The sequence below is a fragment of the Miniopterus natalensis genome, chromosome 6 (assembly GCF_054644295.1).
Source record: "Miniopterus natalensis isolate mMinNat1 chromosome 6, mMinNat1.hap1, whole genome shotgun sequence".
Lineage (NCBI taxonomy): Eukaryota > Metazoa > Chordata > Mammalia > Chiroptera > Miniopteridae > Miniopterus > Miniopterus natalensis.
Genome location: NC_142086.1, coordinates 85813295 through 85840318, shown reverse-complemented (window position 1 = coordinate 85840318; position 27024 = coordinate 85813295). Strand labels below are relative to the sequence as shown.

General features: G+C 47.4%; 1 protein-coding gene across 1 annotated transcript in view; it reads left to right on the top strand.

Annotated features, from left to right (window-relative positions):
- DSCAM (DS cell adhesion molecule) overlaps positions 1-27024 on the top strand; it is a 300871-nt gene that overhangs the window by 250994 nt on the left and 22853 nt on the right. Inside the window, exons 23-28 of the mRNA XM_087817830.1 lie at positions 991-1154; positions 2563-2661; positions 5558-5746; positions 6857-7147; positions 10405-10581; positions 20989-21019. Coding sequence (XP_087673956.1) covers positions 991-1154; positions 2563-2661; positions 5558-5746; positions 6857-7147; positions 10405-10581; positions 20989-21019 — 951 coding nt within the window. The remainder of the gene's footprint in view (positions 1-990; positions 1155-2562; positions 2662-5557; positions 5747-6856; positions 7148-10404; positions 10582-20988; positions 21020-27024) is intronic.

The window sequence follows — 27024 nt, the reverse complement described above, 5'->3', positions numbered from 1 at the left end:
ACCCCCGGCTGTAAGACTCGGCCCTGCCTCCTCCTGCCCTCTCCTCCTGCCTAGACACCGGACTAACCCTAACTCCACCGCCCTGAAAGTAACTGTAAGGAATGGGATACATCAGGGCTTTGCTAATGTAAAATCTACTTTTTCACTCTCAGTAGTAATTATTAAGATAATATCAGAGAAGACAGGAGAAGGCTGGTGAGACGTATTGAGTCTGTGTAACTCTTTTAAGTGCTTTATCTCTAGTCAGAGGAAGAAATTAGGACTTAAAGGGTTGGAAATTCACTGGTGAGCATAAAGCCTGCATATGAAATGGATTCAGAACAGCTCCTGTTTTCCAATAAAAGCACTTCAAAGACATAAACGGTTGAAATAATGGTCTTGGTCCGGTGACCACTTTTCTCATCTCTTTTGAAGTCAGTTTATCTAAAGGGAGGAGTAGCTCCCAGGCAGGTGGCTTTCTGCCTGAGGTGGGGACGACCCCACATGGCTGGACAATGGCCATGGTGGCCTCGATAAGGATGGTGAGGGGGCTGCCTTCATACGAGGGCCAACTCCTCACCCCCTTGACATACCGCAGTCCATTTTAATATCAGAATCATTGACAACTGCAACTTTAAGTGAATCTAGAAGAGATCCCCAAAGTTAGTTGTCCATATAGGACTTGGTCAAAATGGCACTTCTCCCCCACTGAAGGAATCCCCAGAAAGAGGGAGTCGCAGGTGCCTACCCGGTGGAGGAGGGAGAGGCCCGCTGGGGACAGGGCAGGCAGAATCCAGGCCCTCGACACAGGACTCATGTCAACATAGCATTTTTTACAAAGAACACAGCTCAGCCACCTGATTGTCCTCATGACGTAACCATAGATGGGTTCTTACTAATCCAAGCTCCCGGATGCACTGTTTGTTCAAGGAGTCTCGATGCTCTGCCCCAACCTCAGCTAACTTGGATTGTAATTTCTTTAATCTGTGCCTCTTTTTTCCTGTGAGGCAGTAACGGGACACCCAGCCTGGTAACGATTGATGGGCGGAGGAGCGTCTTCAGCAACGGCAGCTTCGTCATCCGCACGGTGAAGGCGGAGGACTCCGGCTACTACAGCTGCATCGCCAACAACAACTGGGGGTCCGATGAAATCATTTTAAATTTACAAGTGCAAGGTACAGAGCTGTGAGACGCTTTGTATGATATTGTTTTGTACGCATGCCTATAGACAAAGATTAAAGGCCAGCACATTTAATTGTGTATTTAATGCAGCATATGGAATTTTTCTTTTTTAAAAATTTTTATTGAATTTATTGGGGTGACATTGGTTAATAAAATTACATAAGATTCAGGTGTACAATTCTATAACACATCATCTGTATATTGTATTGTGTGTTCACCACCCCAAGTCAAGTCTCCTTCCACTTATTATCCTCTTTACCCTCTCCTGCCTCCCCCCACCCTCCTGTTCCTCTGGTAATCACCACACTGTTGTCCTGATAGCATACAGGAAGAGTACACAACAAATTTAAGATTGTAAAATCCAGTGTAAAATCCCAAATGGCCATGGATTGGGTTCCTTTTCGGATGCACACTGATGTTTTATTGGTAGAGAAATCAAAGTGTAGGCTTCTTTGGATTTAATATTGTCACATCAATACTCACAGCAGGTAAAAATAAAATCAATATTGTCATCAGCAGAAGAGAAAGGGATGGGAAGAGCTCTATTTTTAAAACATAATGCAAAGTCGATCTGCAGTTTTAAGTTGATTGAAGCCAGGAGGATTCCAAAACATTTTAGAAGATAGACACTATATTGTGACTGTAGAGATGGGCCTCGTTTTCATGCCTTTGGGTTAATATATCAGGCTGCTCTCAGAGGTTAATGGAAGGACATTTTATGAGAAGCTTTCGCTATAATTTGGATAATCTGATTCTGAATTTCTTTGGCATTTCTGTCCTCAGAGCTAATCCAAAATAATATCAAGGCCCACTACTTAGAAGTATGTGTTCTTCAAACCTTGTTACGAGCATTGAAATTCAGGTGCTGCCGCTCAGTGGTGCACCTTTGATTTTCAGAGCTCAGTGTGTGTGTGTATGTTGGGGGAGTAGCTACAAAAAGTGGACAATTTTGAAGTTCTTTTTCCCACAAGACCTCGCCTCCTCCCTCCTTCGCATCCCTGAGAACAGAGCAGCTCAGTGGATGCCACTTATCTTGCTCACTTGAGTCATGGTTGAAATTGAGGGTAAAATACTGCGTGTATCCTTAGTGACTTTCAAGAAGATTTCAATTAGTGATGAACAACTCAGAAATTCAAGGAATTGCTGAGGAAATGAGGTAGATATAAATCCAAGTAGAAACGTCGCCGAATTTTCTTTAAATAATAGATTCACTCTGTTCTATCTCTTTAGCCCAGGATATCAACTGAATAGACATTTTGACAGAAGTGAATTGCATATTTTGGCAACCTTAAACAGTTATTTAATAAATGGCTGTTAAACATGATTTGGTAAATGACTGTTACAGAAGATTAAAGATGTGAGAAACTAACTCTTGTTTTCTAACAACTGTCTCCTATCCAGTGCCACCCGATCAGCCCCGGCTCACAGTGTCCAAAACCACACCTTCCTCCATCACCCTCTCCTGGCTCCCTGGAGACAACGGGGGCAGTTCTATCAGAGGTAATGAGAAAGAGGTTGCCCACCATCACTGATTGTCATTACCAGCGAGCTGATGAGTGACACTTCTGCATCCCATAATCTCACATTGGTTTATTCCTCAAAAAAATACACCCCGTAATTGGCTCATCCTTTACTTAAACAAGAATCACACCTATTTTTATGGTATTTGTTGAAACACATCGCTCATCCAAAGAATTTCATTGACAAAATCATTGTTGTATCTCCAACCCGAGTGAGAGGGTAACAGATGCAAAAAGAAAGCACGTTTGGTAACCTCTGCCCCAAGGTTCTGTCTGCCAGTGCTTGACCACAGTCACTGTCCCCAGGACGCATTAAAAGGTGGAGAACCGAGAGTGTAGATAGAGGACGATGGATTCGCAGGGAGCTTTTGCAGGGAGGGCGCAGTCGAATAGGATAAAGGAGGAATGAGATAGTGACAACTCTAGCATCAGTGGAGTTGGAAGAACGTTATTCTGAGCAAGTTCTAGACTGAGGGGAGGGAGTCGTTCCAGATGAAGAGGCTGCCGATGCCCAGGAGTGAGGGGCTGAGAGGCTACCCAGAGGACCTGGGGCGGGTGGGAGAAGCTGGAAGGTTACATTCCCAAAGGCAGAGGCTTTCTCTCTGAGAAAGGAGGAAGGGGGAGAAGTCAGCTGGAAATGCAGGGACATTTTAGAGTGAAACCAGTGGGTGCAGGAGCCCCTCCTTCCGCTCCTTCCAGCCCATGAGAGCAAGTTGCCGCATCCCTTCCCAGCTTTGCACCAGTGGCTGCAGCCGGGCTGGGGTATTTACACACCATGGAAATCAGAAATGCTCCCAACAAGACCTTTTTTTTCCCCAAGAGCCAGTTGTTAAACATTTATTAGCACTCCCCTGGCTGAAGGAGAGGAGCTTCCCTTTTGTAGGAAAGAAAGAGGTGAGATTATTATTTAAAAATAGTCGGATGATTAGGGGTGAGGATACATCGGTGGGTTTGAGGAGTGTGGGAAGATTTGTCACAGCTGCCGGGTGAATGCCCGGGAAGTCAGTAATAGCTGAGCAGAGTCATTGCCAAGTGGGAGGAGGCCCCAGCTGCAGCTGAACAGCACGAGTTGTAGTGGTCACAGTCATCACAGTTTTGCGACTTCCTCAAGTGATGCTGGGCAGCTGAGGAGAAAAGGTGACCAGAGTTGGTGACTGGTGGGAAAGATGAGGCAGGATGGGGCACTGAGGAAGGAGCTCAAGGGGCCCTGGTGCTCTAGGCTGAAAAGTGAAGTGAACTGAAGTGAAGTGAAGTGAAGTGAAGTGAAGTGAAAAGTGAAGTGAAAAGTGAAGAAGTGAAGTGAAGTGCTGGTCCTGGAGGTGTCGGAGTGTGGGAGCGGCAGTCCACGAAGAGTGTCACAGCAGAAGGACTTAGAGATAAAGCCTGGTTTCATGATGAAGTTTCCAGAAAAGGAGACCAGAGATCCCCGAAACATGGTGGTGGCCAATGCCATTAGCAAGGGGGTTCCCATCACCAAAGGTTGGGAAAGCTTCCTAGAAGGAGCTTAGACAGAGGGTGTTGGAAGGAGAGCCCAATCCCATGGTGTGCAGGGCACCAAGGAGGCAGTTTGGACAGAGCTGGAGTGGAAGCCAGGATGTGACGGTGGGAGCAGGGAGCACACAGATCCATCAGGCAGCTGCCAGGGAGTAAAGGAGCAGTGAGAAGTGCAGATCAGGGACACAAGAGAAAATGAGACTCAGGAGGGAGGAGGGACCCCAAGGCTGCAGAGGGTCAGAGGGGAGGAGTGGGGAAGATACTAACCATGACCATGGAAGGACGAGTCAGAGATGAGCGATTGTCATGTGACAAGTTTGGACAAAACTGAATGCTGCCAGATTGGGTTCAGGAGTGTTTGTAGTGTGGAAGTGAGAGACACCTTGCCAGTGTGAAAAGTGGGCAAGATGGAAGATACGGGTCCGTTGGTATGAGGACACATGCACCAGGCAGGCTAATCCCTGGTTGCCTGGGTGGGAATGTTTAAGAGACAGAGACGGAGCAGACAGGATATGTTCACCCCAGGAAGATAGCTGTGGTAACGGGAATGAAGGTCATATGAAGGAGAAATGTCTCAGTGACCACAAGGGCAAGGAACACGGGCTTTAGATTCTGACATTGGGGTCAGAATCTATGGGACCCTAAGATGGTCACCTAATCTCCCTGGACCTCAGTGTCTTCATCTGTACGTTGGAGAAAAGAATCACTATTTCATAGGTTACACAGGATAATGTAATAACTAGTGAAGACAATCCTTGGCACATGGAGAGAGCTCAAAAAATGGATAGCAATAGCAGAAGTAGAGGTGACAGGGGAACTTGTGCAGAAATGGAGTGTTAGAGGGACTTTTCAAATCAAGGAGAAGCCAGGTTCCCATGGCAGTGTCTGGAGGGCTGCAGGATTTGGAGCCAATTCTGTGAGGTTGTGAACTGAGTAGCAAGTGATGAGATTCCTACCACCATTGATGATATATCCCTTTTCCAGAACTTTAGTTCTCTTAAAAATGATTTCAGCTCCAGACCATGCTCATACCCGAGGATCCAGGCACATGTGCCCTGAAGGGCAGCTATTTAGGGACTGAGTGTCCATTTCCCTCTGCCCAGTACACCTGCTAAAAGGGAACAGACAGAAAATGGTTTTATTCTCGCCATACCCCACAGCAGTGCCACCATAGTAATGCCCGGTGTGGCCTAAATACCTCACTAATCAAGCCGTCACCAAGACACTTCTCCCAGCCCGGGTTTCCTGGAACCAGCAGAGATCCAATGTCCTCCAAAGATGTGAGAGTTCTGAGAATTCCCATCCGTTCAAAACGCAAGCGCCGGAAAGTCCTGGTGGAAAGGAGGTGATGCTCTCTTGAATTTATGTCTTGTCTTCTGAAGGCTACATCCTGCAGTACTCGGAGGATAACAGTGAGCAGTGGGGAAGTTTCCCGATCAGCCCAAGCGAGCGCTCTTACCGCCTGGAAAATCTGAAGTGTGGTACTTGGTACAAGTTCACTCTCACCGCACAAAACGGAGTGGGCCCTGGGCGCATAAGTGAAATCATAGAGGCGAAGACATTGGGGAAAGGTACGTGCACCTTTTTAGAGTTCCTCTGTCTTCCAGATCGAAGGGGGGACTGGAGTGACAAATGCATCGCATGTTTGCATGCTTCTGTGCTTGAACTTTGTTATTTCCAAAATGGGTTTGGCTGTGTTACAAGCGTAATGAGAGAGGCCAGTCCTTATAGAAAATTGTGGTTTTTGGTTTTTTTCCCAATGTCTCATTTGCAGGTAAAAGGAAGAGTGTCATTTAAAAATCAAGGGCTTTCATGCCAATATAAATGTCTATGAAATGTGATATCTCTGACCTTCTAGTAACTCTGTCTGTAACTCTCATGTTGCCTCATTGGCCCTGCTTCTCAGGCGGGAGTGACTGGGATGAACTGTTAACTTTTAATGTGAGGTGGCATTTTTTTAATCTGAAACAATGACTTTCAAGGAGATGAACCCCAAGGGAAATTGCATTTCATGGTGCCCTGGGACTCCAGGAAGAGGGGGGGTTGTAGCTGCAGGCTAGGGGAAGTGTGGAGGTAAAGAGAGCGTCTCTGCAGGTTTCTCTCGCATCTGAATTTGAACCGGTGCGGTGGGCCAGCGGCAGGTGACCGAGAACTGAGGAGGCCGAGGTGGTGTTAGGTTCTGGCACCTGAGTTTCAGAGACCATGGTGAGGGTTCAGATGATGAGGGACTGATTTGTGCAGAAATACACCCATGAGGTCCCTGGACTTCAGTGTGAAGCATTCAGATAGTGCGGGATACCCGTTGGCATTTCTCAAATCCACTCTGTCTTCTCCTGAGTCAGGTCCACCCCAGACAGGTGAGCCCAGCATACTGCAGCGGGTCCTTCACAGCCATTCAACGACACGCATACATGAAAATAGCTCTTCAGGGAACCAGAAATGCACAAAAATGACCTCTACCCGCCCACTTCTCCCTCTCACACCTAGGTCATTACAGTCAGAGATACCCATTGGTCCGTAAGGACCCTAGCAGTAGTGGTCAAGTTGGGAGTGTCCTGCAACCCCAACTTGGATGAGCTCCCTGCCTAGGTGGAGAAAGGAGCCGAGGGGGACGGGGGACGCCTTGGGCAGCTCTCATTCCCATGTCCCGTGAGCTGATGCCCCTTGTGTGTTCTCCTCAGAGCCCCAGTTCTCCAAGGAGCAAGAGCTCTTTGCCAGCATCAACACCACGCGCGTGAGGCTGAACCTCATCGGCTGGAACGACGGTGGCTGCCCCATCACCTCCTTCACACTCGAGTACAGACCCTTTGGGACCACGGTCTGGACCACGGCTCAGCGGACCTCTCTCTCCAAGTCCTACATCCTGTACGACCTGCAGGAAGCCACGTGGTACGAGCTGCAGATGCGCGTGTGCAACAGCGCCGGCTGTGCCGAGAAGCAGGCCAACTTCGCCACGCTCAACTACGACGGCAGTAAGCTGCTGGCCGGGCCCTGCTGTCTGTCTCCGGGCATGCGCACGTGTTCCCCGTCTCTGTCCCATCTGACACCCATCCTTGGCACGGAGCGACCACCGCCCACAGATTCCATCAGGCTCCGATGCCACTCCCTCAGGGCCCCCTGGCTCACTGGCTCCACGTGACCAGGGCTGTCATCCAGAAGTAAGGGGCTGAGGGCAGAGGGGACGGTGCTTAGGGAGTCTTGGGGCAGGAGGGGTTCTCTTGGGGGTGAAGGGTTCTTCGCCGTGTGGTCCTGGGCCTTGTTGATGACTGTGCACTAACATTGCTTTTGTTGTCTCCCACCCCCCCCATCCCAATCCACGTAACAGCTTCCTGTTTTGCTCTCATTAAGCCCTTAAACTGCATGTGCAAAACCAGGGTTTCATGATAGAAGAGCTTATGTTTGTCTCTGAGCGGAAATAGAGGCACTGATGTAAATAGAATGAGTCATAAGACGCGAGCACACGTGCGTGCACACCGCAGGAAGCTCACATGGGCTTTTTGAAAACCAGCTGAGGTGTCTCGTGACATTCAGTTGACCAAAAGTAAACAATTGATTTTTACCCTTGTTTCCTACAACTACTATTCAAGGACCATTTATTAATATTTGAACAAATGCCCAACCCAGTGAAGCTGAAAGGTCTTCAGATGTTTAAGGACCTTTAGAAAGTCCCAGTAGCAGCACATTGATGCTGATACCTGCAGCCTGGCAGTGAGGTCTCTCAGGGCTTATGACTGAATTAGGGCTTAATCGCAAGGCACCATGGGCTGCCATTTATCAGAATATTTGGGGCTCCTGACTGAGCTCCCCTCGTGCCTTCTGTCCAGTCTTCATGGATCAGAGCGGACCACTGTGGTGGGTGACCTAGCCTAGAAAGTCTGAACCTGAGCAAGCACCCCAGTACTTCACTTACCACGAGGCAGGCCAAGGGGTGCTCCCTCCGCTGCTCTGTGCACTTGGGGCCTTGTCTAATTAAAGCTCTGGAGTTTCCGTAGGGTACAGGCCACATTGTCCTAAGAAAGGAAGATCCGTGAACCCAAGGACCCTCAGACACAAGCATAGGGTGTGAGTGAAGTGAGGTGGCCTGGGACCCCCATTTGCACGACTTCTGGACTGTCCCGGGTGACGGCCCACAGCTGCTGCTTCCCACGCTGGCCCACTGTATAAACCCGCCTGAATTTCCTGTCCACGGCCATTTCTCCAGTGTCTTTCTCGGCCAGAGCCCAGGCCCGTCTCCAGCATTTCAGGCCTCGGGCCCGCAGGTGTAGGAAGGCCCTCAGGTGGAAGCTGTCCCGGGAGGGGTACACCAGCCTAGGCCCACCTCTGCGGGGCACGCTGCCCTGTGGCCCAGCTCCTGAACAGTACCACGCTCCTCCTGGGCTGATGCTCTTCTAACTGCCCACCCCCCATTCCCCGTGACATCATTCAAAGCTGTTCCCATCACACAGGCAGAGAAGCACTTTGCACATGCTTTCTCCTCAACATGGTGTAATTCTCACAACATAAAGGGCCTTGACACTTACCAAACACTTGACTTAGTATTTGAGGTTTCCCCAAAGTCCTTTGCTAGCAGGTACCCGTTTGGGTAGCAAGTAGCTTTCTCACTCTCGATTACTGACTTACCTTAATGGACTTACGATAACCAAACTCTACCAGGCAGCTTCCCTCTCATGTGTGCAGATGCCAGAGCAGCCCATGTGCACCTTGGTGATATGTTTGCAGCTAATCGTTTAATCAGAAACCGCTCACGTGCAGAATTAGAAACTGGTTCTAACTCAAAACGTGCTCTACAGATTTTAAATGTGTGTCTCCTGGACTTAAAAACTTTTAATGCTCTCACTTTATCCAGGATCTGAGCTTATCATCATGAAAAAGTCCTGTGAGCCGCAGTTCATTTTCTGAAATCTGAAACGATTTTATTACAGTCAGATATGAGAGCCCGTGTTCATATTCTCCTTGTGACAGGTCATGGGTTTCTTTGAACCAGTTCCATAGATGTAGAGCTTTAATATCTCTCCTCTCACATGCTCCTGAAGAATTTTCTTCACTTTTAGAAAAACATTAACAGTTAGCCTCACATCTATACTGGTCAGATTTCAGACTCTCCCATTTCTTTATTTGACTCTCTCCTCTGCCATTTCCTTCGTTAAACGTTTCCTCTTGTCTTGGATTTGCAGACCTATCCTCACCTGCGTCCCTTGTGTGCCTCTTACCTGGGCTCTGAGCATTTGCAGACTTGGGTTTCCAGCCAAAAACACCACAGAGTTGGAAGGGCTCTCTTCTTGGCCTTAGCAGATCGCATACGGAACTGGGTTCTGTTACCCCTGCTCTGCTTACCAATGCAGGACAACAGTCATGTTTGTTCAAGGGGAAAGGGTATTATTTTTGCATTTTTTTCCTAAGCCTCTAGCTTCCTGGCCCTTGTTTTACATGGAAAATACAGAGGGTGGAGCCTTTTCCTTAAAGTAGGATGGCAGAGGGCCTGCCCCACGAAACGCAGATGCTCGTATTTGATCTCCGCGCCTTTGTACTCAGCCTCTGCATAGAAAGCAGCTTATGACAGCCCCGAGTTCAGTCTGCTTATGTTTCCTTACAATTCTAAATAATCTGAATTTCACAGCACTATTTAAGTACTTGCTTTGGGTAGCTGGATGGTTCCCCTCTGCAAAGCTGTCCATAGCTCTTACACCCTAAAATGAGTTTCCAAAGTACATTCGGCCCTACGCCTGTGATGAAAAGCAAGCAAAGGACCAAGCAGAAGGGGATTTGGAGCATCTATAAGCTGGGGCATCTGGTGCAGTCCCCCTGCAGAATCTCTTTTGTTCCCCTGCCAGAACTATTGTTCCTTTTTTGATGTGCAATTTTTCAAACAACCTCTATCCATTGTGCTAAAGGCGACACTTCAGGCCAAGTAAATGCATGTGGCTTTTTAAGCATCTCGCCAGGACATTATGCTTCCAGCTGCCAGCGCTCAGCAGTACGTTGCAAAATGAGTCTCTTTGAAAGGAATCAAAGATCTGATCCGATGCGTCGTAGACTAAGCTTGAAGTTGGGTGGAAGGAAGGGAGGAAGCAAGTAGACCAATTAGTAAGAACCTAGATACAGACTCCCCCTCATTCCCATCACCGCAGACACCTTGGATCACATGGCGCGACTGTTGTAACCTGTCATCCCTAAAACTCCGCCATGCCGTCCTCATTAATAGCACCTAACATCACGGCCCTGCTTTCAGGTACAATCCCTCCACTCATTAAGTCAGTGGTCCAGAGCGAAGATGGGCTGACGACCAACGAGGGGCTCAAGATGCTGGTGACCATCTCCTGCATCCTGCTGGGGGTCCTGCTGCTGTTCGTGCTCCTGCTGGTGGTGCGGAGGAGGCGGCGGGAGCAGCGGCTGAAGCGGCTGAGAGGTGAGTCGGGGCTGGGCCACCGCCCACATGCCCTCTGTCACTTGACTCTTAATTCCCTGAGCCAGGCCCCCCATTGCCTGATCCTGTGGTGTCGCCCCAGCAAGACTGAAGAGCCTTCGGGGAAAAGTCGCACAACTTACTACTCAGTCACTCAGAGACTGAGTGAGTTAGTCTCCTAAATCCTAGATGTTGGCAGGCAAAGCAAATTATTTTCTCATGAGTTTTTCAAGCCCACTTTCAGCCAGTCCAGTAATGCCACCCACTAGGCTCCCTCCGAGCAGACCTATCAGATGTGTCCTGGAAATGAGAACTATTTACCTGCAGGAAGTGGAAACTGAGGGCTGATGGTACTAATAGAGCATTATAAATTAGAAATTTGAGCTGAAGCCCAGTATAAGAGTTTCCCTCTAAGAAAAAAATATTGGAAAATGGGCACCTGGGCAGGGTGAACCCACGGCTGGCAGGCCCCAGGATTGTAAGGCCTGGCTCTGCGGAGCTCTGGGGACAGGGCTGTGTCCAGGTCTGGCCACCAGCTTGTACCTACACTTGCTCTGCGGTGTGAGGACACCGAGTTCTTTCAGACATGAAACCCTGTACAGGACAAGCGTATCTGAGTCCTTTGCTTTTTACTGTCAGAGTATTTCATGGAGCCGCCTTTTGGGAAAATGCCTAAGCCAGTTGTTGCATTTAAGGTCAGTGCTGTGTGGAATGACGTCATGCAGCGTTCTAAATATTCTTCAAAGTGGCATTGGAGGGACGAATCTGGAACCTTGGAGATATACGTGGAAAACATTGACTCCTCTGTAAATACTCATTGACCACGATCCAGTTAGAGCAGCAGGACACGGTGACATTTCCACCTGTCTTCGCTTACCACAGCTCTCCTCTTTATATGACTCGAACACATTCTACTATCAATTTGCTTCCACTCTGCCAACAAATTAAAATATTTGAAGCACCCTGCCCCCCATCTGTGCACTTCAACAGGCCTTCCGTTTACATCTGCTGCAGCCCAATAATCCCGACGCACCCTCAGTCTCATTGAAACGGCCTTTGTAACACGTTAGCCACTGACCTTGTAATGTTGCAGACCCTCCTTGAGTGAACCGTACGCACTCAGTGTGCACCAGACATTTACCATACAGAGGTGGAAAGAAAGAGCCTGAGAACTGTAGGTTTAGTGCAAGTGGGGGACACATTAACATCTACCAAGAAAAGAACAAAAAAGGTCATGGGTGCTAAAGTGGGACTTCAGATTCTACGTAAGCCCAAGACAGAGTGAGTAGCCCCCAACTGGGCAGAAAAGGAGAAGCCACCTAAGAGCTACCTGATACAGATCTGCAAAAACACAATATTGCCTAATACATTGAGAAATTCAGTAGAAGGTGAGCCGTGCTGGATTTCACATACAGTATTCATCACTGAAATGCCAGAGGGATGTTCCTCATAACCCTTTTTCATAGAAAACAGTCTCCGAGACTGGACGTTAGGGATGTTGTTATTGAGGTCCCAACAACAGATGGACCAAGAGGGGTCTGTCCTTGTGGCATGGAGGCAGCGTAGTTGCATTTAGAAGACTATGAATTGCCCATACTTCATTTTTTTAAACCAACAGTAAAATTTTCTTATAATCATTTCTATTTGATCACAAGGGTCTGGCAGCAAATGGGTTAAACGTCGTGGCAATCCTTCCCCACACTCCATGGCCCCCCTGCCAAATTCACCTTTGCTTTTCTCCCCTGCCCCCGATTGCTTCCTCCTTCCTCCCCAGCTACTGTTTTATGTTCCTATTCTACTTATAACTTCAGCACCCACCCTCACTTTTCCTCGCCCAGAGCGAGGAAAGAAGCTAACCCTGTCACTGACTTTTGCTGAGACATTTGGGTTGGGCTGATGGTGGGCCATGTCCCCTTTAGTTTCATTCTTAATAGTTCCTGTAAGTTAGTTATTGCTTTGCAAGGGCTCTGTCCAAGAAATATGCTGGAACTGACATTTCTACTGTAAGCACCTCTAGTTCTGGACACTGCATTTTGTAGAGGGCCTTGGTAAGGAAAGCAATACGTCACATCAGAGCACATGGCCTTTCATTCCCCGGAAATGGTCCTGTTTCCTTTGTGTGGGAGAAAAGATAGAGCCTGCACCAGGGTTTCAGGAAGAGGAAAATAATTGCTGTGGCAAAGAGGATGTATTCATGAGGGATGCTGAGGAGTGGTGGATTCCAGCACAGTGGCTTGCCTGGGACAAAGGCATCTCTCTGCAGACTTGCATTTTGTACAAGCTTAACAAAGGCTGCAAGTCAGGGGTGTGAGGGCCAGTACCCAGTTCCATCCGCCTCCTAACAGCAAGTTTTAATGTGGATGCACTAACACACATTCAATTCAACAAACCATTATTATCTACCCTGTGCCAGATGCAGCATTTTTTAAACCCAATAGTAAGATCTTCTTCTTAACCATTTCTATTTATCACAAGAGTTTGACTAGGTCCTGGAGAGAAAAGATTATGAAGGTTTTCCCAGAACTGTAGACTCTGACACTAGTGGCGGTGAATAAAGGCTTATAAGGGACAGGATCATCTTCCTATAACTGTGAGAAGTGCCCCATGAAAGATTAGGTCTTGCCCCAGAAAGACCTTTGTCTGTTAGCCCTGCAGGGCCCCTGAAATGTTAATTAATGACATGGAGGAAAATTACAGGCACAGAGTTTAATGTCATAGGTGCCTCTCTATCAAACAGAGTTCATTAGCAGAATTGCCCAATTACAACCTGACCCACATAAGGCACAGATTCTCTCCTGGGTTAGAATGAGTGCAAATATACTTACAGAGTCTACAGAAAGAGTTGCTTTATACGACATGTTTTATTGTCCATAATAAGGCCATTTCTAATAATATGTCAAAATTGCCTGAGCAGCCACTGATCAGGATCAAAAATGGAAATAAGAAAATTTGGATTATAGAAAAATATTGTAGGGCTTCCTAATGGGCACTGTTAAACTTTACTACACAAGGTCAACTTCATATTGTTGCCTTTGATTGCTAGAAACAACTAAATGTTTATAAGCAGGGTGTGTTTTATGGTACAAAGAACCTGGTTAGGTAAATACAACAATATGATCTTATAAAAAAAAAGAGGGAGGGAGGGAGGGAGGGAGGGAGGGAGGGAAGGAGGGAAGGAAGGAAGGAAGGAAGGAAGGAAGGAAGGAAGGAAGGAAGGAAGGAAGGAAGGAAGGAAGGAAGGAAGGAGGGAAGGAAGGAAATAGGACTCGAGTAACTTAGCCAACCTATATTCTGTCTTCCTGAGTACTTTCTAATTTTAGAGCACAGTGGCCTCCTAGAGTCTAAAGTGTCTGTAAGTGCTACATTTTTCAATCTATAACCTTATCCAGGAGTTCGGAAACCACATTTGGCCTTCAATGATGCTGGTGTTTCCCCACTTCTAAATCCTCTGAAGTGCAAGGTTATAGGATGAGTGACTGGCTGGGCCAACAGCCCCAGCTGCCCTAAACTTATAAAAATTTGATTCCCGTGTCAAGTAATCAACTCCAGGGTCACTAAAAGCCTCCTCCTCTAAGGAGTTTGTCCGAGAGGGTGCAAAGTGATGTTGGCACCAACCAGCACGCGCCAGGCCAAAAAGCTACTTCCAAGACTTCTAATAAGCTAAAGATAAAAATCAATGCATGATATAAAATGTTACCATACTTCTGTGGCAAAATGCCCTTTATCTCTTTATTATTATAAACATGTTTGAAATGGGCTAGTATTATAAAACGGATCAGTCCAGAAGGCCATTCCCAGAGGGCGCCTGGCCGCCTGGTTCGACACGGGCACAGTTTAAGAGCTGGGCCTTGAGGAGGCTCCGTCATTGTCTGAGTTCTGAGATGCTAGTTATCTGCTCTGCACTTGAGGTGAACGCTGTCCTCATCTGTAAGACCCGAAATTGGCCTGAACTTGAACAACCTGAAGGGGGAGGACTGTGCACCTTGGAGCCCAAAGACCCGCAGACTTGAGGCGAGCCCAGAGTCAATAGGGGTAGCCAGGGACTGGTCCCAGAGCTCCGTGGGTGCAGGACATTCCCAGCACAGGGAGGGGCAAAGGCAGGTGTACAGCTGTTCGTGTGGAAAATAATACAGTAATTAATACATAATAATACAAGAATAAACTCTGTCCTTCGCATACTCACAACTGCACACCTACTTTTGCCCACCCTGTAGTCATTGGTGAAGAAATCAGGGAGTGCGCGCCTGGAGAGTTCATCACCGAGCCAGTAACTGTCCCAGGCATGGTTTAGACGGGCTTGGAACCATGGGCTCTGAAACTCTTTAGTTCCATGGCCTGTGGTTCCTTCCTTCTTTCCTCCCTCCCTTCCTTTTTTTTTCTTTGCCTTAATCTCTAATAAAATTATCCCTCCAAGTCTGCAAACTTGTTACGCAGAACTAAGCGAAAAGGACTCTGTATTAGAGAACGGGCCCAGGGCCCGGGTGGCCGCAGGGGGCGAGGCGGGTGGTCGGGCAGGAGGGACAGAGCGGCAGCCCGCGGCCCGCCCGCCTGGCATGTTCTTCCCTGCGGGTGCCCTCACACGCCAGCATGCACGGCTTCCTTATCCGGTATTTATTTCGTCGGTGGTTCTGAATGCGCTTTCACGCGAGCATGCTGATGGTTGGAAGTTCCACCATCGCAGGGTTATAGCCCTGACGAAACAGCTGCTTTATGAGCGAGACCCATCTCAGCTCCACAGGAAAGCCATCCCTGCAGACAAGAGCCACGGGTAGGTGCTAAGGCCGGGCGAGGCCTGCGCCCCCAGCTGGCTTTTTGCTTTCCTGGGTTTGTGCAAGTGACTGTCCAACTGAGACGTGACCCTGGCGCAGGCCATTTTACTTAACCAGAACCTCCGAAGTGAAAGTGGTATCATGTGCCTGTGAACGAGAGTCCTCTTTTTTAAAGCAATATTGAGCTGGAAGGTCAGAGGCAGCTCAGACTCTCCGCCCCGGCGCGGCACCGTGCCTGAGACTTCTGCTCCCTCTCTCTGCTACCATGTGGCCTGTGCCACCTCGCTGATAAGGACTTCCATGCCATGTGCAGACCCCCCTGGGGAGGGATGGTCGATGCCACAAAAAGAACTTGGGGACGGGGGAGACCACGCTGTGATGCCTCTGACCCAACTTGGGGTGCCCCTTCCAAGGAGCTAATTGATCCATGTGTCAGTCAGCGGAGGACTCGCATCTCCCTCCTCCCTGGTACTGTGCTGTGCACGACCGTGTTTCCCTGTCTTCATAGCTGTGCAAATAGGTCGTGTATAAACCTGACATCATCACGCCCTGTTTTGCTGGCATGAAAACTGAAGGGAACTTGTCCAAAATTACACATCAGTGATGGCAGAACTCGGGGAGCCCAGATCACTGTCGCCTACCCCAGGTTTCTTTCCAGGAAACTTCTCAGACTTTGGAATATTCAAGAAAGAAATACCCTGTTCCATCAATATTAGGTTAGCTTATAGAGGTTTTTCAGTGAAACAGAATCAGAAGGTGCATTAATGGAATATCAATAGCTACGTTTATTGTTTATTTTCCCATCAAAAAATTTGGTTTATTTCTTTTTTCATTTCTATATTCACTAACCCTCAGGCTTCCCCTATATTAAAAAAAATTTACTCCTTGTAGTTTGCATCAGTCTCTCTCTGTCTTCCCCCTTGAATTCTTGGAAAAGTATTCTGTCCTCAGCCACCCCGGCTCTCCGTGGCTCCCAGCTCCTCACATGTCCCTCTGCCCACACCACCCAGATGAAGCTCCTCCCTGGAGGCAGACGACCAGTCACCTGATCACCAAATTCACCTCTCAGTTGTCATTTCTTAGCTCTTTGGTGCATTCAGAGTCTTAGCAAATGCTATTTTTTGGAACTCCCTCCTTCCATGTTTCAGTATCCCCAGACTGTCCTGGTGGTATTTCTTCATCATTTCCAGACCTAGAAGATTAAGCAGGGAGCAGAGAGCCAAGGACAGATCTGTAGGAGGAGCACAGGGCTTGGAGGAAGGTGTCACGAAGTCTAAATCTCAGATTAAGCAGAAATTTGTGAAAAAATGTGACAGGCAATGTAAATGGCTGTTTAGCTGTGTTGAGCAAGAGGAGGAGGCTTGGGATGGTGTTCTCGCATTAACAGCTGGCAGGTAGCAACATCGGCTCTGCCTTGATGTGCAGCAGGAGGGGTGCTGGTCAAGCCAGAAAATGTGGACCAAGAGTCACAAAAAGGGAAGGGAGGGAGGGAAGAGTAAAGTTCGAGTTGTTTGAAAAAATAATCAGAGCCCCTGATTATTTAAATTGATTTATCCTTTCCAAACCTACTGTGTTCTAGTCATTATGGGGGAGGGGAAGAAATGGTGCGTAAAATAATATTCCCAGCCCCTTGCTCGTAGGGGAGGCAAACCACGTTTACAACCAACCATGACCCAGTTGCCGACGGTAAGCAGGACACATGGACAACAGTCCCTGCTGGGATGGTCCACCCAAGGAAGGTGTCATGGGTTCCGGCCCCTAGACCCCACAATCTTAATATTTTAGAATTCTGAACTAAATGTTTCCAGACATAATCCCAAGACCTTTGTGGATACTCTTTGAACAATCCAACTAGAGGTGTTAGGAAATAGTTATACTCCCATACCCATTTTCAAAGACAATAAATTCTAGAAATTGTAGGTTGAAATAAATGAGTTTAGGTTACAGAAAGGATAGTGTGTGAGCAGCCAGGAAATGATAGGGGTCACCAGAGGCCTGGACAAACCCCATTAGCGTTTTGACAGGGCTGATTAATAAGGGGCGCCAGGCTGTAGCTGGAATGACAGGCCAGGTCGATCTCGAGTTGGCACAAATCCAGGTTGGGAAGCTAATGTATTAGAGGGAAGAATCCAAATTGTAAAAAACTTGGAAAGGCTGGAACCAAGGAGATAAAATGTAATAGGGAGAACTGCAAAGTCTTCTATATAAGTAGTAAAAATTCATTTGCAGCACATATAATGAGCTTTGTGTTCTCACTGGCGTGTGAGCAGAAGAATATCAAAAATAACCAGTTTCATTTAACAAAGGACAGTAAGAAATCACAGGTCTTTTATAGAGGAGAGGCCCACGTAGAGAACTGTGTAGAAATTATGCCATCTGAGGAGTGGTTGAGAAAACTGGAGAATTCTACCTGGGAAAGAGAAAGCAGAAGCAAAGCAGCAGGCACGGCAGCTCCGTGGACATATCTGAAAGCCTTGTAAATGGTTCCAGAAGGTGTTGAAGGCCTCAGAGGAACAAAGTGATGGGTTCCCTGCAGAGAATGCAAGAGTGAGAAGCTCAGAGAGGGGGTTGGGGTAGGAAGGGTGGGGCAGCAGGGCTGGACAGACAGCTTGGGACCGGCATTCGAAGGCTGGTGCTCTGCTGAGGAGTCCCGTTGGCAGGGAGGTCCCTTTGAGAGTTTCAAAGCACAAGTGTGACACAGTAAAGGGTGTGTTTTAGATGTCCAATTACCTTTCCTACAGGTCGGATGTCACTTAGAGAGCTGAGAGGCTGAAGTTGGGGAGACCAGGGAGGGAGCTGTTGACTTGTAAATGAGATTTGGACTAAGGAGACAGAAGAAAGCAATGGCCCCACAGAGACAAGTTGAGGTGGGAGAGGCCAAGAGGCTTGATAGGCAGGTTGATTCCGGGAGTGAGAGGGGGGGCACCACATGCTCGGTGACAGCATGGACCCCTTCCCTGGAATGCCAGTGGCCCAGCTCATCTTAACGTCTGTCCAAGACACTGGGGAAGGATTTCAAACATTTTTTAGGAGGCTGATTTGAAAATTCTTTAATGCTTGTATGACTCTTGATTCCATGATTTTTTCTTTAAATTGTCTGAACTTGTCCCAGATTCTCTTCTTACCCCTGTACAGAGGTTATCCAAGATTCTATCATCTCTTCCCACTGTCCCTACACACAAATAAAACCCTGAGCCTCAGCCCTGACATTCCCCAAACTTGATCTGCCCTGAACAGCTTTACCTGATGTCCCCAACTTGCTTTAATATGTCAATATTCCAGTATGTTTGAAGGCAAGGACCTCAGCCTCCACCCAAATTGCTGCTTCCACACCCTTCTAAATTCCTATTCCTGTCACTTACGTTACCTCACACCCAGCCCTGCGTATATCAGATCTGGCTGTTTCCCTGGACTCCCTGCTGTCCCCCTTCCCCCACGCCCTCTGTCTGCTATGATGTCACCTAGTCCCTGCCCCCTGCTCTCACTGCAGTCCTCTGATCCAACCCTCGTGGCCTCTCACCTTTGCCAACAAGTCCCTGCCCAGCCCCCTTCCGAGTACTCTGATGGCCAGACTCGTGCTAGTTTATAGCACCCACACCCACCCTCCACCACCTCTGCCCTCCTTCCACTTCTCCCCTTGGGCCACTTAAAAGCTTCCACATGATATTCAGTGACACACCGGTCACATCCCTTAGTTCCTTACTGTCTTGACCATTCCCAGTTCACAGCCACCCCTGGAAATTCTCTGTCCCGTCTAGTACATGCTCCCCTGGGAGCCCAGCCCACCTCCTGCCCACTCTCCAGAAGACATTCACACGTGGTCCCCGAAGGCAACTGTGACCCTATCCAGACCCCATCCCTGTGCTTCAGACTCCACCAGAGCTGCTCAGAGGTGAACTCATGGAAGAAGTGAATTTCCATTCATTCATTTTTCTCACAGTATCAGATGAAACCAGAGGAGGAAATCATAGCTAAGACTTCAAAAGAAAGGGACGTGCTCCGAGACGACAAGCGTAGGGAAGGGGAAACCGGAATGGCCTTGGGCGCCCGTCTGTGGCCCGGCCTACCCTCAGGGAAGATGCCTAGACCAGGGAAACCCGCAGGCCGGGCCGTCAGCTTCGAGGGAGCTCTGTTCCCACCTGTTGGACGCGGCGCTTCCTTAGCACGTTGATATGAAAAAAATCCCAGGAGGAAAAGATGTGATGAGTGACGTCAGGAACAGAAAAAGGATGGTGAGCAAAGCGAGGGAAGCAGGTCTCTTCTGAGGGCGCCTGAACCTTCAGATGGGGAGCTGAGGCACGATGCCTGCGTCTTGGAAACTCCCCCTTCGCGCTGCTTGGTCGGTGCGTGCAGCTAATTATTCCCGCGCTCCTGGCATTTGCATCTACATATTTACTGTGCAAGTGTCAAATCCTTCAGGAAGGGGAGAAACTCTTCATGTTTACTTTGCCTTTGCAGATAAATATAAAGGCAGGAGCTGGAAATTAATGCTGTTTTGCCTTCTTTGCTTCACCATGTGCGTGGGTAGGAGGGAGCCCTTCCTTTCCCAGACGGGAACCATCTGTGCGCAGACCTGGGCCGGGCGGGAGGCTGCCCCGGAGAGCCGAGCCTTGGGCCCTGGCTGTGCCAGCCCACGTGTGGCCATCCCTGTGACTGTCCTCACCTCTCGGCAGCAGCACTGCTCCCCAACAGGAAAATGCCTGCATTTAAATGTCAGCCCCTGAGAGATGAGAGATGAGATAAAAATGCTCCGACATATGTATTTCTTCACGGCGCAGCCAGCTACACAGTCGGCGGAAGGCATTTCCAGAAAGTTCTGTTCAAGGAACACTATTAACATCAAGACTTTTTAGAGAGCAGTGAAAGAAAAATTAAAAGGCTTTGTGTTCTAAGAAAGGAAACGTTCGTTTTTGCCAGAACAAAACATGTAAGAAGAACAAAATATTTTAAGGACAATGAACGTTTCAGAGCAATGTCATCAAAGAGTAGGCTTGTTTTTCCACATCATTTTGAGGCAAGATTGCTTTAGTCAGAGGTGATAACAGGGCCTTGGTAAGCAACGTCCTCAGAGGAAAAAATAAAGAAGAAATGTTGTTTCTGGGTTTGAAATAAACAGTTAAGTTTCCAGACAGGGATATGCCAGTTACGCAATTCCTTGTTCCACCTCAGGGAGCCACAGCGCTACAGTAAGGCCTTGTTAAAGGGATCTGTGTGCCATAAGCTTTTTCATTTTGATATTTTGATAAGAATAGTAGAATTTACATGACATAAATGAATTACTTTCAAAATGTTAATTTTCTGACCAAAAAGAAAGTTGGGTTTTCTAAAAGTGGCAAATAAATAGGTTGTAATAACACCTTTAATAGGGGTCTGAGAATTTTTATGGCCCCAGAGTGTTGTGTGCTTTTTGTAATGTAAAAACATGTATAGTAATTTATATATAAACATGTATAGTAATATATATCCCATGTAGAAGAAATAAGGGCTCCACTGACCTTTTGGTTATTAGTGGTGATGTGGGTGTACAGTTACATTTCAAAATAGCTGTTGTCACCTGACTCTGTAGAATATTTGTCATAAATGCCGAAGTGAATATTATTGGGTTGTTTGTTATGTACTAATGTTAACTTTCTTTCCCCAGATGCAAAGAGTTTAGCTGAAATGCTCATGAGGTAAGAAAAGCATTCTGATATCATGTTTAAAAGAACAATTATAGGTTGCATTAGTGATTTTTTAAATGATAGTCTAAAATTGATAAGACATGTTCTTTTTGACATGTAATTTCCCATTCTATGTACCAAAATACCCCTGTATACCTAGCTGGATATGTACATAGCAAATGGTGCACTTTACACCTGCCGTAGGTAGTTTTCTTGTTGACTGGACTCAACTAATAGAATGTTTCCCATTGAACTGGGAGTAAAAAAGCCACATTATAAGTGAGTAGCTTTGGTTTTGCTCCCACCCAAATTTGCCACCTTTGAGGTCAAGCCTTTCTCCTGTCAGAGTTAGAAAGAGTGTGAGCAAACCACGAGGAAAGTTGCGGTGCCCCGTGCTCTCCGAGGCAGCGGGCGATCGAGGAAGATGCTCCTGGCCCGCAGCCCCCGTGGCGCCTCCAGAGCCCCTCCCCGGAGCACTCACCAGCCCCTGCTGCCGGCGCCTTGGAGGCCACAGCCCCAGTCGTCACCATTTGCAGTACCCAGCACCGTATTTGCCCCACTTACTATTTAATGACTAGGGCTAGTTGAGTAAGTAAGGAAATGTCCACAACCATAGATTATATCCCAACATTTGCATCTTAAACCCTTTATATCATAGCGATTAAACCAGACATGGAAAAGGATCCTCAGAGCCTAGGAATCAGATGAGAAAATGCCAGAAACCCTCGTGGTGAACTTGACATTGCCCTTTTGGGGTGTCTCATGTAGGAAAGAAAGGCGATGGCGAATTGAGTGTCTCTTCCCACTCCCCACCCCACCACAGTTGGCTTTAATTTTCTTCCCCGTCTTTGCGTGTACAATTAGTACACTTGTTATTGACAAAGAGCCCACGCCCCAGATCCCCAGTATCTTAGAAAACCTAAGGTGGAAGTGGACCCCATTGGCCCGTGGGTGACATTTCCCACACCCACCTCTGTTTGGCCACACCAGGTGTTAAAACAATGTGACTGCAGGTAGAGGATCTGGAGGAATCAAGGACAATCCTGAACTATTTGGTGTGAGCAACTAGATGAACTGTGGGGGCATTTGCAAGATTAGGAAGACAGATGCAAAGTATGGATTGTTTTTTGCATGGCGGGGAGGAGGTTGTTGATAAGAATGAAAAGACCTGTATGGGTCATGTTGAATTTGGGATGCTTTTTAAGTATCCAGTGAAAGTGTCAGATGGCTGGTAGCAAGGATCTGGAGCTCGGAAGAGAATTCAGAAACGCCAGTGGCTTGTAGAATGTTTCCTTCATAGCGGGTCTCTAATCACATCACACTAGATCAGACTTGCATGAGAAGATTAGGGAAATGTATATGGAATGGAGTGCCTGGAGTCCCTACCCTTGTGAGAGTCTGCACTTGTTTGCTAAGCGAGTATTGGGGCATTCCTGTGGTCACACGAAGGCACCCAGACACATGTGCACTTGTGTTGAGCAAACCTGACAAAACAGCTGGAAAACAAACAAGCCACAGTCATTTGATTTAAATAACTCCTCCTTAATAAAATTAATTTTCTCATATAGACTTAAAATATGAATTTACTAATGACATTTTGAAATCAAGAGATTTCACCTAAAATTTTGGCTTCTGACTTCTCTTGAAAATGCTCCGCCCACCCTGGGCACAGCCTAGTTGATAATGACTGACTGGAGCTCCATACAGTGCCCCCTTTAGGCTGCGCAGGACTTTTGCTCAGCACAGTGGGGCCCTGTGCCTACCCCCACTCTAGGCCCCTTTACTGATCTGTACCCCAGCCTGGTTCCCGCAGCCCTCCCAGAGAGCTCCTGTCTGTCTCCTCCATCCAGTCCCAAACCGTAGGTCGTGCCTCTGTCCAAAGCCCGAGACACGGCAGTCTGTGTTTTCTGACACGTTCAACATGTGTTTAGTTAGGACACTTTGGTATTTGTCAGCTTCTCTGCTGTTCTAGGATACACCCCTCCCCCTTCTCATTAGCCCCAAGCAAGGTTTTAGAAAGCATCTTCATTAACAGGGCAATTACTGTGGATGAAAGGCACCTGTTGACGTGAGTAGGAATTAATAACGGTATCCCCAGTTGACTATTGCCAACGTGAAATTAGGAACATTAAAACTAGTAATTACTCCCAATTGGGGTAGTTGATGTGGTTTTCATCCAGAGGGTAAAAGTGATTGAAAAGGAAGAAACTTCCAAGCTCCTCAGATAGGTGGATTTTCATGGGATTGATTTAGAAGTAAAAGCAATGCTTTTAATCTTGCAGTCAGTTCGATCCGAGTTAGGCAGGTTAACAGGCCTAGCAACAGCAGACCTGTCACCTACCTGGTGCATTTAGGGCCAACCATATTTCAAATGTGACTGGGGAAGTCTAGACAAGTCACATGCATTGGTACAGGGAAGGCCACGAAATTGCTGTCCCTGATTTTTGCTGCTTTCTCAGGAAGCTGAGGACTTAGCAGTAAGAACATAGAACCACGCACCTACGTTCTAGGCCTGATTCTGCCACCGGCTGGTTTGGGGATCTTGGGTGTGTCATTTTCCTTCTCTGTGCCCAACTTCCCTCACCTAAAAATAACAATTGGAAGTTGTTCCTGGCTTTATCATTCTGTATATTGGTGAAGGTAACAGGTATTTTCCAGCCATGTTCCACAAAGAAGTCTCTGAGTATTTCAGCAGGATTAGCTGGCCCCGGGCCAGACAGGCACCGGCAACTGAAGGACAAATGTAGACAGCCTGGAGGCTCCGGGCTCCTCTGCACGCCACCTCCCACCCCTGGGCTTCATGGCCCCGGACACCCATCCATCTCACCCAAGCCAGTCACCCCAGAGAAGGAAGGGGGGGGGAGGAGAGAGAGAGAGAGAGAGAAATGTAGATGAGAGAGACACACATCAATTGGTTGCCTCCCGCACTTGCCCTTCAGGGCTGGGGATTGAACCTGCAACTCAGGTATGGGCCCTAGTCGGGGAATCGAACCTGTGACCTTTCAGTCTGTAGGCGGACCTCTAACCACTGAGCCACACCAACCAGGGTGGCAAAAATAAGTTTTTAAAAAATACCAGTCTTCTGAGAGGTGAGAGTGGCTGCCTTCAGGCACTAGCCAGCGCACGATCATTGTCCAAGGACCAGTGTTAGTAAGGGCTCATTGTAAGCAGAAAAGAGTTCAGACTGACAGTTTGAATGAGTTTAGTGTTTTTGATATTCACATTTTTATACACATTGTATAAAAAAACCCACCCAGGTATTGTAATGACATGCTTCTGACAGCCCTAGTTCTTTTATATCTACAGATTGCCCCGTATTATATGGGCGGGATGGTGTGCAGACATATTCATTAGTTTTTTTATCCACAAAGCCGAAGGAAATAGTAAAGCTTTAAAGAGTTGTAGCAACTGCAAGTAATTTATGGGCTAAGCTTGGAAATGCATCTGCTGTAGACCAGCCCCAGCTCTCTGCCATTTTAATCAAACAACCAGATGGCAAATGGATGGTGGGAGGTTATATTTCAATAATAACTAATATATTTAGTACGATCCTATATTATATAAAAGAGGCAATTTCATTTCCACAAGGAAAACATTTAGAATCTTCTTTCAGGTCACAAATTAAGTTTCTTCAAATAGCTTTTTTTGAAGGTTGGCTGCTATTCTAATGAACAATTATTATAATTTTGGAGAATCAGCTTTTATACAACAATAGATTATAAAATATGGCAACAAAGATTCAAACAAAGAAACAATTCAGTCAGGACCTAATAACTCATTTAGAATGAAAATACTATTGTCCTTAAGCAAAGCTTCTGGGACTTGTCGCTCAGCACACATCTTCCCCGCAAAACAACATGATTTATCCCTAACCTTCAGTGAGTATTTATTGAGCACCTACTTTGGCCACATACTGTTCTAAGTTCTGGGCAGAATCAGGGAGCAGAACAGATGAAAATGTCCCTTGTAGACCTCACATCCAGTGGGAAAGACAGCTAGTAGATAAGCCCATTGCTTATCTGCCAGGGAGCACCGAGTGCTAAGGAGACCAGATGAGGCAGAATAGAGAGAGAGGAAGCCTTGGGGTTCCCACAGAGGGCCAGCCTGGCTCCTTGGGAAGAGGGCGGGAGGGAGCCGGCCACCTGGGCACTGGGGGGAGGGTGGGGTGCAGAGTGTCCTAAGCAAAGCGACAGCAAATGCCAAGGGAGGGAGGAGCAATTCGCCCCTGAATCTCCAAGTTTATTGGGCCATTTTCTCGCCCCTGGCCTGCCCGGCCTCAGCTTCAGCTTCGGCTTTGGCACAACAGTGCTTGGAGGAGGAGTTTCCCCCCAGCTTCGGTTTTCCTGGGTCACAGAGCGCCACAGTCGAGTGTGCGGGGCGGTGGCGCAGCGGTTGCTTAGCCCGCTCCCGCCCAGCCTGGCCGCGCACCCTCCCCTGGGCAAGGGCCTCCACCGCCTCATAAGCTCCCGACGAGCAGGGAAAACCCACGGCTCACGCTTCTATTTCTGCACAAGGACAAGCTCGAGTCCCTAGTGAAGCTTCTAAACATCCCTCCGGAGTCCACCGGGGAGGAGCTCCCATATGTTTCGGGGAAACAGAGTTTCCGAAGCATGACACAGCTGCAGCCCCAGGGCGCCAAAACGCTCTTCCTTTCATACAAGTGTGTCTAGGGCGGCGCCCAGGAATCTCTGTTTTAAAAAACGCACAAATAAAGTGAGAACTTAAGTAACTTAAAAGAGTATACAGACCTTGTAAAAAATTCAGGCCAAAAGGTTTGAATCTGGGCTCTGTGTAATTAGCGTAATCTAGCCGCATAACCCAGTTACTCCCCTGTGGAGCAGGGGATCTGGTTCAAGGTCAAGGCCAGGTAGGAATGCTGCACCGTGCAGAAGCTGTCGTTTGCGTGGGCTGTTTTGTTTACATGAAGTGGAAAAAAGGGGACATTATGTAATAGGATATTAACTCGGACTTCCCCGTGGAGAGGTCTAAAGGGCCTCTCGAGTGACCTTGACCTTGAGGGGATTAACATTCCTTCAGCCATGGGGTTCAAGCGTTCTCAGGGTCAAGGAAGGATCTGGGACCACTGGTGAATGCTTGGTCAGAGCAAAAAGCAAGTGAGATGTAGAATGGACACCCCCTTTATTCCCCATGAAGTGTCACTGAGTCACCGTGGAGGGTCCTGGGCTCCAGAAGTCTGTCTCAGAACAGATCTTGACAATTGTTGAGCTGACTTATGGAGGCCGTAGTTTATCACATTGATTGGATTCTCTGAATGACAGCTGTCTCTCAGAGGGTGTTCAGTAAGTAAACAGTATTTTTAAAAGCTGCCCAGTTCTTACAATTCTGTAAAGGCTGTGCACCAGCTCTTCTAATGCAGATCACTACTTAAAGCCTTTCTCAGCTTTTTTGTAATTTTTTGTAACATGCAGATTTTTTTTTACCCCAGGCTATAACTGAATTTGATCATAAAATGCTGTTCTACTACCTGTTTTCATTTACTTTCATCAGACAGTTTACTGTAAGAGTAATTTTCTGGCACGGAAATTTTGAGATAAAACTCTTGTAGTTATTACAGGTTAGGAACTAATGTCAGGGAAGTAACAAGGTTTAGGATTTGTCACCAGAACAAAAATAAAACCCCACCAGCTACCACTACAAATCCATTAGTAAAACCCCATCCAGTGAACGGCCGGTTCCCATCCCCCCTCCCTTGCCGTCCGCAGAATACCTCCTATCTGACAAATACGATGTTGTTGGTTTAAAATCGCTTTTTTGTTTGTTTGTTTCACTTAACTTTTACACAAGAAATGGGAAATTCCAAAAGTTCTATTGATAGATATAGAACCAGTCTCTATTGACAGTTTGTATTTTCTGAACCTCACAACTGACTGCTGAAATTTAATAGGAACGGACACAATTTGAATGAAGGAAAAATTCTCCTGTCATGTGCTTCTTCCCCCTCCTCCCCACAAGGCATTCACATAATTAGGTAAGAAACCAAAGTGGTGTGCAAGCAC